At 42.8% G+C, this 19,158-nt stretch overlaps 3 protein-coding genes across 5 annotated transcripts; 2 read left to right on the top strand and 1 right to left on the bottom strand.

Annotated features, from left to right (window-relative positions):
- The first annotated feature begins 2,200 nt into the window (after positions 1–2,200).
- Positions 2,201–12,409, top strand: LRR1 (leucine rich repeat protein 1). 2 transcript variants are annotated; one of them, XM_040226794.1, is made up of 4 exons: positions 2,201–2,456; positions 5,644–5,742; positions 8,332–9,053; positions 11,971–12,409. In XM_040226794.1, exons 1-4 carry the CDS (start codon positions 2,244–2,246, stop codon positions 12,209–12,211), a joined length of 1,275 nt encoding a protein of 424 aa, XP_040082728.1. In that variant the 5' UTR covers positions 2,201–2,243; the 3' UTR covers positions 12,212–12,409. The 2 variants fall into 2 exon arrangements, with proteins under 2 accessions (XP_040082728.1, XP_040082729.1); XM_040226795.1 differs by lacking the exon at positions 8,332–9,053 and having other exon boundaries at positions 2,222–2,456; positions 11,971–12,129.
- A 2,640-nt stretch (positions 12,410–15,049) lies between these two features.
- Positions 15,050–16,335, bottom strand: RPL36AL (ribosomal protein L36a like). 2 transcript variants are annotated; one of them, XM_040226803.1, is made up of 2 exons: positions 16,241–16,335; positions 15,050–15,564 (listed from the first exon to the last, which is right to left on the bottom strand). In XM_040226803.1, exon 2 carries the CDS (start codon positions 15,531–15,533, stop codon positions 15,213–15,215), a length of 321 nt encoding a protein of 106 aa, XP_040082737.1. In that variant the 5' UTR covers positions 15,534–15,564; positions 16,241–16,335; the 3' UTR covers positions 15,050–15,212. The 2 variants fall into 2 exon arrangements, with proteins under 2 accessions (XP_040082737.1, XP_040082738.1); XM_040226804.1 differs by having other exon boundaries at positions 16,162–16,291.
- An 85-nt stretch (positions 16,336–16,420) lies between these two features.
- On the top strand, positions 16,421–19,002 carry MGAT2 (alpha-1,6-mannosyl-glycoprotein 2-beta-N-acetylglucosaminyltransferase). Its single transcript, XM_040226793.1, has one exon. The coding sequence runs from the start codon at positions 16,939–16,941 to the stop codon at positions 18,277–18,279; it is 1,341 nt and encodes a 446-aa protein (XP_040082727.1). The 5' UTR covers positions 16,421–16,938; the 3' UTR covers positions 18,280–19,002.
- The last annotated feature ends 156 nt before the right edge of the window (positions 19,003–19,158 follow it).

The raw sequence follows: 19,158 nt of genomic DNA, 5'->3' as shown, positions 1-19,158 counted from the left end.
CCAGTTGAGTTATTTCAAATCCTGAAAGATGATGCTGTGAAAGTGCTGCACTCAATATGTCAGCAAATTTGGAAAACTCAGCAGTGGCCACAGGACTGGAAGAGGTCAGTTTTCATTCCAATCCCAAAGAAAGGCAATGCCAAAGAATGCTCAAACTACCACACAATTGCACTCATCTCACACGCTAGTAAAGCAATGCTCAAAATTCTCCAAGCCAGGCTTCAGCAATACGTGAACCGTGAAATTCCAGATGTTCAAGCTGGGTTTAGAAAAGGCAGAGGAACCAGAGATCAAATTGCCTACATCTGCTGGATCATCGAAAAAGCAAGAGAGTTCCAGAAAAACATCTATTTCTGCTTTATTGACTATGCCAAAGCCTTTGACTGTGTGGCTCACAATAAACTGTGGAAAATTCTGAAAGAGATGGGAATACCAGACCACCTGACCTGCCTCTTGAGAAACCTACATGCAGATCAGGAAGCAACAGTTACAGCTGGACATGGAACAGACTGGTCCAAATAGGAAAAGGAGTACGTCAAGGCTGTATATTGTCACCCTGCTTATTTAACTTCTATGCAGAGTACATCATGAGAAACGCTGGGCTGGAAGAAGTACAAGCTGGAATCAAGATTGCCGGGAGAAATATCAATCACCTCAGATATGCAGATGACACCACCCTTATGGCAGAAAGTGAAGAGGAACTAAAAAGCCTCTTGATGAAAGTGAAAGAGGAGAGTGAAAAAGTTGGCTTAAAGCTCAACATTCAGAAAACGAAGATCATGGCATCCAGTCCTGTCACTTCATGGCAAATAGATGGGAAAACAATGGAAACAGTGGCTGACTTTATTTTGGGGGGCTCCAAAATCACTGCTGGTGGTGATTGTAGCCATGAAATTAAAAGACGCTTACTCCTTGGAGGGAAAGTTATGACCAACCTAGACGGCATATTCAAAAGCAGAGACATTACTTTGTCAACAAAGGTTGGTCTAGTCAAGGCTATGGTTTTTCCAGTAGTCATGTATGGATTTGAGAGTTGGACTATAAAGAAAGCTGAGTGCCAAAGAATTGATGGTTTTGAACTGTGGTGTTGGACTCTTGAGAGTCCCTTGGACTGCAAGGAGATCCAACCAGTCCCTCTTAAAAGAGATCAGTCCTGGGTGTTCTTTGGAAGGACTGATGTTGAAGCTGAAACTCCAATACTTTGGCCACCTGATGCGAAGAGCTGGCTCATTTCAAAACACCCTGATGCTGGGAAAGATTGAAGGCAGGAGGAGAAGGGGACAACAGAGGATGACATGGTTGGATGGCATCATCGACTCAATGGACAGGAGTTTGGGTAAACTCCGGGAGTTGGTGATGGACAGGGAGGCCTGGCCTGCGGTTCATGGGGTCCCAAAGAGTCAGACAAGGAGTCCGAAAGGTCCGGAAGGTCTTTCCAAGTCTAAGATGCAGTCAAGTCAGTCACTCCATCCAATCCACTAGCGGTTGTAAACAGGGAATCTCTATAATAGGAATTGTTCTTTAGTCTCTAAGTCTTGTCGGACTCTTGCGATCCCATGGACAGTAGCCCGCCAGGCTTCTCTGTCCATGGGATTTTTCAGGCAAGAATACTGGAGTTGGGTTGCCAGTTCCCTCTGCATCATTTATCCAAAACAAATAAAGTCTTGGATAAATCTTGTCATATCAAGTTCCCTTCTGATGTGGCAATTGTCACCTCCAGGGCACCCAAAACAAAACACCAGCCTATCAGCGCCCCAGCTGGCAGTGGGCCCCTCGCAAAGCTGGACAGGCAAAAAGACTCCCCCCAAAACACAGGAACTATGGCCTTTCTTGGGAAACTCAAAGACCCCACCTGTGCTGGCAGCGAGTAAACTGACAGCAGCGGAAACTAGGACTCGGCCCCAAAGTATTACACTGGGGCCGTCAGCGCGCGCTCCGGGGAAAGGACGTGGCGCCCCCGCCGATCGCCGGGTTCGGGAGGCGCGAGCCGGACCCTCCGGCGGTCGGTGTCCGCGGTCCGCAGCCACAGTGTAGACTCGGTCCTGCACAGAAGAGGGGACCCCGTCCGCCCGCGCAGGACTTGTGGAGCAGCTGCCCGAAGAAACAGGGACGTCGGCACCGCGAGCCTGCAGGCAGATCCCCGGACAGCCCGCGCTCGAGGGCCCCGGCGGCGGCGCGGTGGGGCGGGAAAGGGGAAGTTTCAAAGCCGAGCGGTGGGAGCCGGTGGCTGGCGTCCTGGCGGGATGAAGCTGCACTGCGAGGTGGAGGTGGTCAGCCGGCACTTGCCGGCCTTGGGGCTGAGGAACCGGGGCAAGGGCGTCCGGGCGGTGTTGAGCCTCTGTCAGCAGGCGCCCAGGACTCCGCCGGGTCCCCGAGCTGGAGGCGAGCGGGGCGGCCGTCACCCCGCCTGCTTGTTCATTTCCACCCTGAAGGACAAGCGCGGGACCCGCTACGAGGTGCGTGGAGCCGGCGGGTCAGGGGTAGCAGCCAGGCGTTCTTGCCCTAAGCGCCCGACTGTTTGCCCAGCTGGGCTCCGTCTTGGGGGTTCCCGACCGCCCGGCCCCTGAACCCTACCATCACCCGGACCCTGGCGTCTCCCTACGGACCCAAAGGCGGAAAGATTTTAAGAGTCACTTCTTAATTTTTTTGCCCATTTCTGCGACTTTCTTGACAGCCTTGCTGTTTAGTAGTAGATAGCAACCCTGCCCCTTTAATGCCTTTGAAATTTCGGCATCAGTAGCATCAGTCCAGTTTGGGAGAACAGTAAAATGACTACACCTTGGTTTAGTAGATTCTGTTTCTCCCAGTTTCTTCTCTAAATTTGTTTGTTTTTAAGGCTTTGTGGGATGCGTCTAAGGTCGTTAGGCCAGATTGTGCTGTGCTCGGTCGCTTCAGTAGTGTTCGACTCATTGCGACCCCAGGGACTGCAGCCCGCCAGGCTCCTCTGTCCATGGGATTTTCCAGGCAAGAATACTGGAGTGGGTTGCCATTTCCTACTCCAGGGGATCTTCCCGATTAGTACAGTAGTAAAGCAGTGATGCTTGGGTTGCATCTTGATAATTTTATTAAAATTCTTGGCTACTGCATCTCTCGCTCTTTCTCAGCTGTTTAATTTCCTAAGTTTTGATTTGTTAGGTACGGGGCTTTTTTGTATTTACATAACAGTAGTAAACCCTCTAGAAGAAGTTGGAAATTGAATTTTTAAAGCACAAGTTTTATAAAATCCTTTTACCTTGATTTCCAGGCACATTCTTTTGTGAAAATGACTAGAATACCCTTGTGCCTACTATAATAAAATTGAGGGGTGATTCATCACCCTCTGTTGCATCTAACTCTTGACTGGGTTTTATACAATTTCTGGGATTGTTTCCCTTACAGTGTTGTATCCTCAGTAAATACTCTTAGTACTCTTAGTGCTCTTAAATACTCTTACTGAGGAAGAGTTATTGCTGTTTCATTCAGAGCCACGTAAATGTTTGTGTAAGTAGTTGAAAGTCTAAATAATTCCTCTCTTCCGGTGGAATCAACTCATGTAATTTTTCAAATGGAAAGGACTTCAGTCACCAAATTTTAAAGATTAGAAAACTGTTAGGTGAGAAAAGCAAACTCATAACCAGAATTGGGTCTCCCTTTTTTCCCTGTTGACCTCCCTAAAACCTATCTTTTCATGCCCACCTTAGGTACTGTCTGTTTTAAGAGTCTGTTATGATCTCTCCTTTAAAACTTCCGCTGTGCTAAGGTCAGTAGCGGAAAATCCTAACAGAAATTTTATTGTAAACCACTAGTTGAATACACTGTGTGCAGGGTGCATTGCTGGATAGATACTGGGAAATAAACCTGATTTAATCACTGTTTCCAAGACTAGAAAGGGAAAAACAGAAACCACCACTTACAAAGGTGGGCTATAATTGCTGTAAGAAAGGTAGAAGCAGAGTGGTATTCTATAGTATAATATTAAAAATGAAATGAATTCTAATTCAAGTCTTTGAGAAAGTTTTGTGGAAGAAGTGGTGCCACAGGGCTTGGAACATAGTAGGGGTCAAGTAAACATTTATTTGATAAGTTAAGGTGGTTTGGTTTTGGCCTTAAGGAGTAGGAATTAGTGCTGAGTGTGGAAGCACCTTGGGTCTCTTTCTTACAGCCTTCTACTTTTCTGTCCCATGACGCTGACATCCATCTGACTGATTTCCAAATCTGTATCTTTTGCTAGTCCTCTCCCTTAATTTCCAACTTGAGCCAGCTACCTACTGGAAATCTTCATTTGGTTGTGTCACAGTATTTCAAACTCAGAATACCTCCAGATTAACTTTCCTTGCCACCCCTAACCCAGCTTTTCTGATAGTGTTCTGCAACTCCTTTAAGTAGTATTCTGTCCCTCTCCAGGAACCTTAAAAGCTTTCCTTCCCCACATCCAATATATTATTGAATTCTTTCAATTCTGCTTCCTGGGTAACTTTCGTATTTTCATACCCCCTTCCATCCCAGGTGTCGCCTAAACCACCGTTGTCCCTTACCTGGCTGGTTTCTTAAAGGATCTCCTTACCTCTACCATTGTCTTTCCTCCATCCCATCCTCCCCTCTCCCAAAGTTCATTATTAAACTTTGTAGTTAAAGGGAACTTTTCAAAATGTAGATCTAATGGTAATATCCGCTGAATATTCATCTAATCTCCATCATCTAATCTCTGTTTACCTCTCTACACTCACCTGCCTTTTTTCACTGGATCTTCCAGCATACTGAACGTCTTTCACCTCCTCAGTTGCCAAACTCTCTTACCTTCAAGGCTTTGTACACTATTCCATTTTATTTATATACTACCTCCCTCTCCTCCCCTCAGTTATCTTCACTTGCCTAACATCTTAGTCCTTCATTTCCTACTCATTTCAGTTCTCTTTCATACCCCTAGACCAGGTAAGAATCCTTTCCTATATAAGGTCTTATAGCGGCCTGTACTTCCTTGTCTAAATATTTGTTATGCTTATAATTACTTGTTTAATAAACTTTCTCTCATGAAATTGGCAACTTGATAAGTGTAATTACCATGCTAGTCTTATTTACCACTGTTGTCCCAAGCCCCCTGTCATAGAGCCTGGTACATAGTGGCTTCTCAATAAATGGTTGTTAAAGTCTGCAGCAGAAGCAACATCAGTTATTAAAAATTATTGAGCAGCTATTATATGTTAGTCACTCTTCTGGCTCTGGGAAAATAATACTGAACAAAGGAGACAAGATTCCTGCTTTCATCAAGTTTATATCTTGTGGGAGGCATGCCTACCCCAGGCTAGTAGACTGAAGTTAAGAAAGCAGGTAACTACTATTGGCAACTCTTACTACACCCAGAGTTAGAATGGGAGAGAAGCAGCATTCTCCTCAAACAAAGGGGATTCTGTTTTTGAGGAAGGAAGAGTTATTGGACAGGTAGAACAATTATATCTTACCCAAAGCTGGGTAAGGAGTGTAAATACCCCCAAAGGCAATCAAACAAAAATCTTTACATCTTAAAACCACAAAGCACCCAGATGTAAGGACTATAAGCCAAACTGAATCCTGGCAAAGTGGCATATTGCAGGTGTAATAAATACTGAATAACAGTACCTGGTTTTGTCATTTTTCTCCCCCGCCCCCCTCATTGGTTGCAAGCAGCTAAAGGAGAACATTGAGCAGTTCTTCACCAAATTTGTGGATGAGGGGAAAGCCACTGTTCGGTTAAAGGAGCCTCCCGTGGATATCTGTCTCAGTAAGGTATGGTATTAATGCGTAGGTTGGTTTACTGTAAAGAGAATAGAGGCTGTGTTAGGAGCCTGATCTCCCACGGAGCTGAACAGAGATAGGCACTTGCAGGCATGTTTGAGGAAGTGATGGCAGCTTCCCTGGCTTGCTTGTGTGGCCTTGAAAAGAGCAGAGTCAGTCTTAGAAAAGTGTCCCAGGATGAGAAGGAAAACTGATTTTGCTTCTATGCCCAAGATGGAGCCTCGGGGTGTTCTTAGAACTCTATAAGCAGGTGGGACAGGTCTGCATCTTGGCAGCTGAATCACAGGTGACAAATCTAAATTTGGTGTTTAAAAAATGGATAAAATACAACTGGAAACACTTTAGGGAATATGTTACTTACTATAGTCATTTTTTTAAAATACATAAACCATTAAGATAAAAAAACTGTTTTCTTCTTTGCCTTATCTCGCTTTTTCCGTTTTTCCCTTCCCAGAGGGTAGGAGCTGTGATTTGTTCAACTTTGCATTTGCCTTTATCCTTGACCCCAAGTCAAGTGCTTTCTAAACATTTAAAGTTTAATAACTGTTTAAGCTGTTTTATTGAATGGAGGTGCTTTGTCCTACCTCCTCCTGTTCTGGTTTTTCATTTTCTCTTGCTAATCAGCCTGTCCTGCCACTGACTCCTTCTACCTACAAACAAGCTGAGAGTCCTACCAATTAGAATAGAAAAGACACATTTCTGGAAAGTTGAGGCTAAAGCTGTTGGTTCCACTTTCTCAGTATCTCTTTTGACCTCTACTTTCACTGGTTTGGGCTTCCCTGGTGGCTCAGAGGGTAAAGTGTCTGCCTGCAATGCAGGAGACCTGGGTTCGATCCCTGGGTCAGGAAGATCCCCTGGAGAAGGAAATGGTAACCCACTCCAGTACTCTTGCCTGGAAAATCCCATGGACAGAGAAGCCTGGTAGACTACAGTACATGGGATCGCAAAGAGTCAGACAGGACTGAGCGACGCGACTTCACTTTCACTTCACTGGTTTATTCATAAAACACTGTCAAAGGTCAGTGATCTCTTCCTATCTGCTAATCACATTGCCATGATTACTCATCCTTTTTGAGCTCTGTAGAATTTGACACTGATGACCACTCCCTTCATAACTTTTCTTTCTTGCCACCTGTGATAGGGCACTGTGCTGGTTTATCTTCAGTTTTCTTAGCCGCTCCTTTGTTTCCTGTTTCTTGGCAACCTTTTTTCTATCCTGGGAGTGAAGACTTTATTCCCATCCTCTGCCTGTTCTCTGCCATACATGCTTTCTGTTACCACAGCTCCCTTTGATGCGTGTAACTCCCAAGTAGGTCTCTCTGCTGGACCTACTTAACCCAGGTCACCAGACTTTCCTCAGTCCACTTCACTGTGTATATTGCTGCGAGAATAATATGTAGCTCTTGTTACATAATTCTCAACTCACAATTCTTCAGTGATCTCCCACAGCTTGATCATTCTGTCCTCCTTACCCTGGCATCAAGGGTACTCATTTATACTCTATAGCCATACAATATTTCTCCTCTTTTACTCCTCTGCAAAGCTCCCACATTCCAACCAAATAGTTTCCCAGACTTGCTGAAAGTTCACTAATCCTTCATATATAAAGTTTTTGAAACTTCTAAAGTATCCAGCAAGTATTTTTATTGCTGACTTAATTCACATGTCATTTAATAGTGATTTCTCTGTCCAGCTGGAAGCGGTCTCTTGCTTTCGATGTGTTGTACAACTTTTGGCAGTAAGTGCTAAGTTATACCTGCCTTTTTTTATTTTTAAAAGTTTCTTGATATATACATATATAATTTTTACTTATTTTATTTTTGGCTGTGTTGAGAGTTGCAGTGCATGGGCCTCTCATTGTAGTGACTTCTCCTGTGGAGCCCAGACTCTAGGTGAGTGGGTTTCAGTAGTTCTGACATGTGGGCTCAGTAGTACCTCTTGGACTTAGTTGCTCTGCGGCATGTAGGATCTTCCCGGTCCAGGGATCGAACCCATGTCCCCAGCATTGGCAGGCAGATTCTTATCCACTGCACCACTAGGGAAGTCCTTGGCCTTGCTTTTGACAGGGCTATTGCTTTTCGCAGGGCTATTGCTTTTCGCAATTCCTAGTCTTTGTGAATAACCCCCCTGGGTATTTTGCACTGTACAACACTACTTCAGTCTGTCTCTGAGGCACCGGAGATTTGGTCATTTCATCTTTTCATTTTCTTTTGGTTGCTACAGTTAAAGTAACTTTTTAAAAAAATTTTATTAGATTATAGTTGATGGGTCAGTTCATCTTAAATCCAAGTCTTCAGTGGAATCTTCATGTTTTCCTGTTTTATTTTATGCTCATATGGTTCCCCCTGTGAACAGTTTTATTTAGAGTGTGTCAACATAATTTTTTCAAAAACTTAATAAACTTTTGTATATGTAATTAAATTTAGTGAAAATAGAATACTGAAAAAAATTTAGTAATTTTCAATAAATAATTGCATGATTTACATATACAACTTCACCACGTTTGTTTAGGATGAATTAACATGCATGTATTACCTAAAATGGAATTTATAATTGTACAACCTACTTTCACATCTTCAGGCCAATTCCAGCAGTCTAAAGAGTTTCCTTTCAGCTGTGCGACTGGCTCATAGAGGCTGTGATGTTGAGGCACCACTTTCAACCCTCACACCAGTGAAGACTTCAGAATTTGAAAAATTTAAAACTAAAATGGTTATCACATCCAAAAAGGACTATCCTCTAAGCAAGAACTTCCCCTATTCTCTGGAACATCTTCAGACTTCTTATTGTGGGCTTGTCCGGGTTGATATGCGTATGCTTTGCTTAAAAAACCTTAGAAAATTAGACTTGAGTCATAACCATATAAAAAAGCTTCCAGCTACAATTGGAGACCTCATCCACCTTCAAGAACTTAACCTGAATGATAACCACTTGGAATCATTTAGTGTAGCCTTGTGTCAGTCTACACTCCAGAAGTCACTTCAGAGTTTGGATATCAGCAAGAACAAAATTAAGGCACTCCCCGTGCAGTTTTGCCAGCTCCGAGAACTTACATATTTAAAACTTGATGATAATGAATTGATTCGCCTTCCTTTCAAGATGGGACAACTCAGGAACCTGCGGTTTTTGTCAGCAGCTCGAAATAAGCTTCCATTTTTGCCTAGTGAATTTAAAAATTTATCCCTTGAGTACTTGGATCTTTTTGGAAATACTTTTGAACAACCGAAAGTCCTTCCAGTTATACACCTGCAAATGCCATTAACTTTACTGGAATCTTCTGCACGAACCATATTATATAATAGGTAAGCCTTTGATAGCATCATGGTATTTTCATCATTCTCAAGAATTAAGTCTTTAACATAGCTGTTTATACTATGAACAATCTGACCCTTTGCTCCAGTGGCCTTCTTTTAAAAAGAAATGACAAAAGTTATGGGTCTAGAAGAATAGGCATATGAATAAACACAGATAAACTTTATAGTGCTCATAGACTCCCACTGAAACCCAAGCCAGTCTTCCCTCTTCATCGTCCCTAGCTTAAGTGCTCTTATCCTAAAGCAGTGGTTCTCAGATTTTACTTCACATTAGAATTACCTAAGGAGCTTTAAAAAATTCTGATGGTTAGTCCCCACCCAAGACTTATTAAATCAGAATGCTTGGGAGTAGGACTGAGTTGGTTTTTTGTTTTTTTTTTTTGTTTTTTTTTTAACTATCCAGGTGTTTCTAATGTACAGCTAGCTAGGATTAAGAGCCTTGGCTTACTTCTCAAATTTTAATATTCATCACATTCCTGGGAGTCTTGTTTAGCAGATTTTGTTTTAGAGGTCTGAAGTGGAGATCTGCTTTTTAAACTGCATTCAAGGTGAGGCTGCTAGTTCATGAGTTACACTTTGAATACTAAGGCTCTAACAGTAACTTGGGCTACCCTTGTAGCTTAGTTGGTAAAGAATCTGCCTGCAATGCAGAAGACCTGGGTTTGATTCCTGGGTTGGGAAGATTCCCTGGAGAAGGAAATGGCAACCTACTCCAGTATTCTTGCCTGGAGACTCCCATGGACAGAGGAGCCTGGCAGGCTACAGTCCATGGGGTCACAAGAGGCAGACACGACTTAGTTACTAAACCACCACCACCACCAAAAGTAACTGAGGGCTCATTATTGTTTTAAGGTAGTGATCCTCGAAAGTTGAGGAATGCATCACCAATCATGCTTATTGTAAGACAGTACTTAACTAAAGCAGATTGCTGGTCCCAACCCTCAGAGATTCTTATTCAGTAAATTTGTCATGGGGATGAAGAAACTGCATCTCTAACAAGTTCCAAGGAGATGCTGATAATGCTGGTCAGGGGACCACACTTGGGGACTGCTGATTTAAGGTATTGACTCTTAACTAGGAGTTTAAAATTATCTCTCAAGTGACAGTACATGTAAGTGCCAAGAACAGTGCCTGGTTCATAATAGGTCTCGATACTCACTGGACTTATAAATACATGTAATTTGCTTATTTGACAAATTAAAAATCATTAATTGTGTTATCATTAGTTGTAGAGGAACTTCTAAATAATATAGATGTGAAATACATACCTAGATCTGGTCATATGGGTCCTAGATTCTACCTCAAACCAACTAGTTCAGAATCTCCAGAGATGGGCCCCTACTGTGTGTCATATATTTTTTAAAGTCTCCAAAAGTGATACTCATGATTCAGGTTGAAGCCGCTGATTTGAGAGAACTCTAAATGGTGTCTTTTGGCGATAAACTACTCCCAAGTGTTTTGTTCTTTGCTTCCTCCTAGACGTACCTATGAAAAAAAAAATAACGTATTCAAATTTGAAAATTATGTCCAAGTGAGAAATACTGTAAATGGTCACTGATGATTTGAAAGGATCATAAATTGGCTAGGATGACTCTGATCTTTACTGAAGTATAATTTTGCAAATTTCCAGCTCCCTTGGTTTAAGAATATAGATCCAAAGCCATGAGAACAATCTCTGCTATTTAGCTGTTGATAGATTGTCCTAACTACTGGTTACAAACATAAAGTTATAGTCTTAGTGGGGACTTACATTGGGTAGAAAATACAGTCTTTAACTGTTTCGTGTTTTTCTTGGTCTATAACCAAGAGCCTGGAAAGTAAGTGGTTTTTGTTGTTTTTTTTAATAGTTACTTACACAAGTTAACAGATTAGTACATGTGGAAAAAATGAAAAATTGTAAACAAAGTCAATCCCATCTGTTTTTTTTAATCCCATCCTTTAAGTAAGTAAGCCACTATTTTTTATTTGATGTGCACTTTTCTACTAGGGTTTTAAACACCAGTTTAGGGACTTCCTTGGTGGTCCAGTGGTTAAGACTGTACTTCCAGTGCAGGGGGCAGAGGTCAGGGCACTAAGATCCCACATGCTGTGTGGCAAAACAAAACAGCACCAGTTTAAATTATAATAGTAGGTTTTACTTGTTGCAAAAGATCTGAACACCTGTTAATGTGTCAGCCTATGTACTAGAGAAAGAATAAAGAAAAGCGTATGGGAGACACAAAGCACTTGGGCTATAATTATGTTCAGGGTGCAGGAGAGATCTGGGCACTGGGCGGGCAATCTCAAGAGATTGTCTCAGTGTTATGCAGGGTGAGAGCAATTGTATTGGGGGCCACTGAAGTTTTAATTTAAAGTAAGAGGGTGAATGACTTAATTTAAGCACAGTTAAGAGCCTTGCTTGTTTTAGTAAAGTAAAACTAATATCACAACTTTTAAAAAATTTGTTTCACACAGTTTAGGATTCTCTTTTGAACACTTGATGCCTAGGAGTGTATATGTATTTATTTAAATAAATGTTTCTTCACAGATAGAACTGAGAAATTCTCTCATTACCATTTTTAGGAATTGTATGAGAGAGCCGTACATTTAAATTATGTTATACTGGTCATACAGTATAATTATATAAAGGACAGATGACTGTTTCCTTGTATTCAGTAGGTTATACTATTAAGTGGCAATACTAAAAGGTCACTACTTTATGGAGTAGTATAGATCCTCTTAGGCTTATGTCATATGCTATTATGTAGTATATTTTTCCCATTTGTACCAGTTTGGAAAATAAAAACAATATACTGAATTAATAATTTTTTTCTCATGATTATAATTCAGTGTCTAATAATTGATGTCCTAATACATGAAGTTTTGAATCATTAAAAAATATCTTTAAAATATTTTTTTCCAATAGGATTCCATATGGCTCTCATATCATTCCTCTCCATCTTTGTCAAGATTTGGATACTGCAAAAACCTGTGTTTGTGGAAGATACAGTATAAGCAGTTTTATTCAAGGAACTACTACCATGAATCTACACTCTGTTGCTCACACTGTGGTCTTAGTAGATAATATGGGTGGTACTGAAGCACCCGTTATTTCTTACTTCTGTTCTCTAGCCTGTTATGTAAATTCTTGTGATATGCTCAAGTAATAGGTGATACCACAAAAAGAAATTCCATTTAGTCTCAGACTAATTTGGGATTCACTTATGGTTTAAATGTCAAATTGGAGAAAGGGCAGCTTTCCATGGATTTTGTATACTTGATTGAAGGGAAGAATGTGTGGTAGTCTAACATTTTCAATCATTTGACTGTAAAATTTTAATTTCATTAAAACCTGGTTCATTTTATTGTGGTGTTAACTTTTATCAGTTTATCACACTTGTGTTGCTTTTGGCCTAGTATTTCTGGTTGTGCTGCTGCTGCTGCTAAGTCGCTTCAGTCATGTCTCTCTGTGCGACCCCATAGACGGCAGCCCACGAGGCTCCTCCGTCCCTGGGATTCTCCGGGCAAGAATACTGGAGTGGGTTGCCATTTCCTTCTCCAGTGCATGAAAGTGAAAAGTGAAAGTGAAGTCACTCAGTCGTGTCCGAGTCTTAGCGACCCCATGGACTGCAGCCCACCAGGCTCCTCCATCCATGGGATTTCCCAGGCAAGAGTACTGGTTGTGGGGTTATCTTTCAATGTTAAACAGATATTGATCCCAACCATTCTGTTCATAGAATTTTCTTAATCAATTTTTGTCTTGCATTTAAGTTAAATTAAGTTTCTGTATATAGAAAATATACTTTGGACTAATACAGTCTAAATTGTAGTGAAAATTTGTTCAATATGAAACTACATATGTTTTTAAACACTTGTATTTTCAGGTATATTTTTCTATATACAGAATTTTATATTCACCAAACATAAAAGTAGAAGTTGTTTTGGACAAATAGACTTCAGCCTTTAAAAGTTTTATATTAATTGCATAATCTTTGTTGTGATTTTTAAGTTTTTCCATTTTTAGGGTCGGAATAATGTTTTGGTGTTGGAGAGGAATAGGAGAAAACCGCTACTTTTTTACTGATTAAGTCTGTATTATATGAGGGCTGTTCTTTTTCTGTTGGTCAAGTTTTTTAAAATTGGAGTATAATTGCTTTAGTGTCGTTAGTTTCTGCTGTACAACACAGTGAATTAGCTGTCAGTTTTCTGTGTGTCACTCGGTCGTGTCTGACTCTTTCAACGTAGCCCACCAGGCTCCTCCGTCTATAGGAGTCTCGTATGCATATATCCCCTCACTCTTGAGCCTCCCACAGCCTCTAGGTCATCACAGAGCACCAAGTTGAGCTCCTATGCTATACACCAACTTTTGGTCGGGTTTTCTAAACTCATTACTGAGATATTGACCAAAAATATTATAAAATTTTAGCAACTTTCTTTAAAAACATGGCTCTTTAAAAAGTGATTAGGGGGACATATTTAAAAAGTAATTCAGTGCTTACCTGATTTTTACATACTCCTGTAGATAATTATTTCATCAATAAATGCAGGTATAATAATCTATGTTGGGAGTAAGTGCTAATCATGTTATTCCTACACTTCAGCCCTTTGCATTCTTCCTCTCTACAAGCCATCTCCATGTAAGCATCTTAGCCTACTTAAAATTCATGTACAGAAAGCGGAATTTGTTCTCATAACCCATACCCCTTCCCAATTTATTTTTCCTTTCACTCGATATTCAAACTTTTTTTTTCTTGCCTGTGTTTACTAGACTCACTTCTTTCATTCTGATTTTACTTTTCTGTTTTATTCAGTTGTTTACCTCAACCCTCCCCACAGTCAATTTATAACATTTGAGTACCCCCCCCACCCCGAATATGCTTAAAAGGGTTCAAACAAGAATTTATGTTGTCATGAACTCATGCTTTTTTCACAAGCTTCACAACTTTTTGTAGTTAGAAGTCCATTATCAACTCCTACCTTACATTCAAGACTGAGGTCTAAAAAGGTACTGTCCAAAAAACTGATGGAATTGTTTGTTCTGTCTCTTGTCCAGTAGGGTGGTCATTAGCCACATGTGGCTATTGAGGAATAAATGTAGTAATGTAAGTGAGGCACTGCATTAATGTAAGTAGCTATTTGTGGCTAGTAGTCCCTGCTGCAGTGTACACTTGCAGAAAAGTCAGGGGGTTTTTTTTGGCAGCCATTGTAGGATATTAACTCCCCAACCAGGGATTGAACCAATGTTAACAATGAAAGCACCGAGTCCAAACCACTGGACCATGAGGGAATTCTGAGTTTTTAATTTTTTCAACTTGGATCCTGTTTCACTCAGTCCACTATACACAGGTCTAGCTTATCCCCTTCACTTTTAAAATTTCATATTGGAGCATAGCACAAATAATATTGTGTTAGTTTCAGGCATACAGCAAAGTGATTCAGTTATACACAGATGTATTTTTCAAATTATTTTCTCATTTAGGTCGAGTATTGAACAGCATTCCTTGTGCTATACAGTAGGTCCTTGTTGGTTGTCTGTTTTAAATATAGCAGTGTGTACGTCAATCCCCAATTCCCACTCTATCCCTTCCCCCCATCAGAAATTTGTTCTCAATCTGTTTTGTAAAATTTTAAATTAATTCATCTTTTAGCCATGTCATGTCTTTCTCTTACTTCACTTAGTATGATAATCTCCAAGTCCACCCATGTTATTGCAAACGGGATTATTTCATTCTTTTTAATGGCTGAGCACTTGTCATTTACTTTTTTTCAAAATCTGATTAAGAACTTTCCCAGCAGCTCATCATAATTATGAATTCACCCAACATAAATATATATTTGAAATTGACCTGAAAAAGTAAACCATCAGTTTTTCCCTTATGATTTATCTCCATAACCTAGTTAGAAAACTTGAGGTGGGACTCCTATCTTCTTTATATATAAATATAAAATGCCAGTTCTTGTGGAACGAAATTTAAATGAATTTGAGAAGAGGATGAACCCACAAATAATTTACCATTATTTTAATTTAGAACCGTATTAGGCATGCAACTAATGTAAAACATACAAAAGATTTTCGTATGAGTATCACTGTATTTATTCTCCTTCAGGCAATTTTTCTGTAACTTCAACATTTTCCTCTCAAAACATAAGAACAAAGAATCTCAAAGCTTAGAACTGGATCACTTGGCCCTTTCTCTTCTTATCTCCTCCGAGTTCAAAGTGCTTGCACCTCTTAATGGCCAGCATCCTCTTGGATCTGCAGTTGGGCTCAACGCATTCAAGTCTCAGCACGATCTTCTTTGTGGTTTTAGCCTTCTTCCGGAAAATTGGCTTGGTCTGCCCACCGTAGCCACTCTGCTTCCGATCATAGCGCCTCTTTCCCTGGGCATACAGGGAATCTTTGCCCTTCTTATACTGGGTCACTTTGTGAGGCTGATGCTTTCCACACTTCTTACAGAAAGTCCTTCGGGTTTTAGGTACATTGACCATCTTTGCAGCAGAGGTGTCTTCGCGGTGCAAACTGTTGTAAAACACGGGAGCAAACGTTAGAACACTTGAAACAGCAACGTATAAATCCACCAAGTACTCATTTTCGTATGAGTAAGTGCACAACTTTTTGGAATGCTTAGATTTACAAAATGAGACTCACTGAAAAACAGCAAGAGGAGCAGCACAGGGACGCCCAGTACGGTCAGTCCCGCGTACAAAGTGGGATCCTTTGGGGCTTAATTTATCGTGGTTGCCCAACAACTAAAGCGTAGTGGTGTGATACCTTATTTTCTCTGGCAGAGAGAGGGCCGAGGCTAGAGTTTATTTTCGACTCTCGGCGCACCCTTTCCCTCCATGTTCTAGCTCCCGGGCATGCCTGGCTCGGAGCGCGGTGTAGAGCCACCGCCACGGCCCGCTCAGTCCCTTCGAGGACTGCATCTGCCTAGTTTCACTTTTGCCTTCAAAGCACCGTCACCCGTAAAAGCGCTAAAGGCTGACGTGTCCTTACTGAGTGCCGCCAGGCCCAGCAGCCGCCATGCGCGCGCCCTTTCCGGAAGGGAAAAGTGAATTCTGGAAATCCACTAACCAAGGCGGCGGGCCTCGCCCTCCCTCTCCTAACAGGGCTCACCAGGCCCGGCCCGGCCCAGCCTCGAATCCTGAGCACTGGAGGCGCCGCCGTGACCGCTACGACCCAGCAGCTGGCTTACCGAGAGACCCGACGTCCACGTTCCTGCCTCGCTCGTCTCGCGCCTCACAGGAAAGGGAGGGACGTGGCGGAAGTAGGAACTGAGCTTGAGCGGCAGTGCCGCGGACCAATAGGTGGCGGGCAGCGACGGCCGGGCGTCTCCGGACGTGTCCGGGAAGCGCCAACCGACGGCTAGGGGCGGGCCGGAGGGGTGTGGGTCCCAGGGCCGCGGTGCTCGGCGGGCCAGTCGCTGCTTGTCAGGACAGTCGCCGCCGGAGTGAGGCCAGGCGAGGTTGTGTTTCTCGTTCCGGGATGTCCGGGGCCGAATAGAGATGAGAGCGCGGAGGACGCAGGGCCGCTGGAGGCGCAGGTAACGGAGTCGAGGTACAGCGGGGCCGCGTCGGGCTTCTTCCCGGACCGGTGCTGGATGGAGAGGACCGAAGCGACGCCGTGCCGCTGCTCCTAGCGGCGGGGCCGCTGCCCGAGCTGCAGTTGCCAGGTGAAGATGTGTGGAGCCCGGGCGGCGCGGGGGAGCTGAAAACCTGCGGGTCCCGGGACCCCCGGGGCCCGGGATGAGTTAGCGAGGGCAGCTGCGGGGGCCAGTTCCGACTACTGCAGGCCACCGCCACGGTTGCCGCCCGCCCGCCCCTTCCCGCCGGGGCCGCTAGCTCCTTTCCGCGCCCGCCCGCCCGCCTGCCCGCGCTCCCGGCCCCGGAGACCATGAGGTTCCGCATCTATAAGCGGAAGGTGCTGATCTTGACGCTCGTGGTGGCCGCCTGCGGCTTCGTCCTCTGGAGCAGCAATGGGCGACAAAGGAAGAACGAGGCCCTCGCCCCGCCGCTGCTGGACGCCGACCCCGCGCGGGGTGCGGGCGCCCGGGCCGGGGACCATCCCGCCGTGTCGGTGGGCATCCGCCGGGGCTCCAACGAGTCGGCGGTTCCGCTGGTCGCCGCGGCCCCGCAGCCCGAGGTGGACAATCTGACGCTGCGGTACCGGTCCCTAGTGTACCAGCTGAACTTTGACCAGACGCTGAGGAATGTAGATAAGGCCGGGTCCTGGACCCCCCGAGAGCTGGCGCTGGTGGTCCAGGTGCACAACCGGCCCGAATACCTCAAACTGCTGCTGGACTCACTTCGAAAAGCCCAGGGAATCGACGACATCCTCGTCATCTTTAGCCATGACTTCTGGTCGACCGAAATCAATCAGCTGATTGCTGGGGTGGATTTCTGTCCAGTTCTGCAGGTGTTCTTTCCTTTCAGCATTCAGTTGTACCCTAACGAGTTCCCGGGCACTGACCCCAGAGATTGCCCCAGAGACGTGGAGAAGAATGCAGCTTTGCGGATGGGATGTATTAATGCTGAATATCCCGACTCCTTCGGCCATTATAGAGAGGCCAAGTTCTCCCAAACCAAACACCACTGGTGGTGGAAGCTGCATTTTGTATGGGAAAGGGTCAAAGTCCTTCGAGACTATGCTGGCCTCATACTTTTCCTAGAGGAGGATCACTACTTAGCCCCAGACTTTTACCATGTCTTCAAAAAGATGTGGAAATTAAAGCAGCTAGAGTGCCCCGAGTGTGATGTTCTCTCCCTGGGGACCTATACTGTCATTCGAAATTTCTATGACGTGGCTGACAAGGTAGATGTGAAAACGTGGAAATCCACAGAGCACAATATGGGTCTGGCCCTGACCCGGGAAGCCTATCAAAAGCTGATTGAGTGCACAGACACTTTCTGTACTTACGATGATTATAACTGGGACTGGACCCTTCAATATTTGACTGTATCTTGTCTTCCAAAATTCTGGAAAGTGCTGGTTCCTCAAGTTCCTAGGATTTTTCATGCTGGAGACTGTGGTATGCATCACCAAAAAACTTGTAGACCAGCCACCCAGAGTGCCCAACTTGAGTCACTCTTAAATAATAACAAACAGTACCTGTTTCCAGAAACTCTAACTATTAGTGAGAAGTTTATGACAGCCCTTTCCCCACCTAGGAAAAATGGAGGGTGGGGAGATATTAGGGACCATGAACTCTGTAAAAGTTATAGAAGGCTGCAGTAAAAAAAAAAAAAAAAATCACAATTACAAAAGCAAAAGTAGTGACAGTCTTCTATTTTTGATATTTGTCCAAATAGGATATACAATTGAATAAAAAGGTTTAGGAACTGGTTTCTGCTTTAATACAACAACAAAATTCTTGTAAAAGTTGTCCAAATATAGTCATCTTTTCCTTTTATGTCTGATTAAGATTTAAAACGCAAGTTTTCATTTTGAGAATTGCGTTTTAAAGTTCAGTGTGTATCTGCTAGAGGTAATCACTTAATTGATAGAAGAGGGGAAACTTTATTTGCATCTATTAATCTTTTTATCTGGAACTTTGTACACTTTTCCACTTTCAAGACTTATTTTAAGTACAGCAAAATTTATTTAAAATTGTCATATCAGTAAAAAGTATTACAGTGAAATTAAGAGTATTAATGTAACAAGCCCAGCTTCACTCTTGACACAGTAACTAGGAAGAGGTTGCTTCAGTGGTTTTATAATTCGAAAATTATGTTTGTTAAACACCCTGTCAGAACAGAGTTATTTTCAGTATTAAAGATTCCTGTATTATTGTGTTAAGAATTGCCTGTGCTCTGGAACCTGCATAGAACACACTTTCTTTTGGAATGTATTTGACTGATAAGAAAGTTTAAACACTTTTCACCTCAATGTAGAAATACAGTGATTTTTTTTTTTTTCTTTTAGTGCTGCCAAAATAAAATACTTGTTTTTGCATAAAAAGGTTCCTAATCGTTTTTCAGAATAATTTTACATCAAAGTCCACTAAAGACACTCTTGAAGGTTTAAAATTAGCATTACATTTTATTTCTACATTGTATAAGTAAGTTTGAAATAAAACCCAGCTCTTGACAGTAAATTCCCTTTGGAGGAAACTGA

Source organism: Oryx dammah, unplaced genomic scaffold, assembly GCF_014754425.2.
Source record: "Oryx dammah isolate SB20612 unplaced genomic scaffold, SCBI_Odam_1.1 HiC_scaffold_26, whole genome shotgun sequence".
Classification (NCBI taxonomy): Eukaryota; Metazoa; Chordata; class Mammalia; order Artiodactyla; family Bovidae; genus Oryx; species Oryx dammah.
The sequence above is the reverse complement of the archived record's forward strand: the minus strand, read 5'-3'. Positions and strand labels throughout refer to the sequence as shown.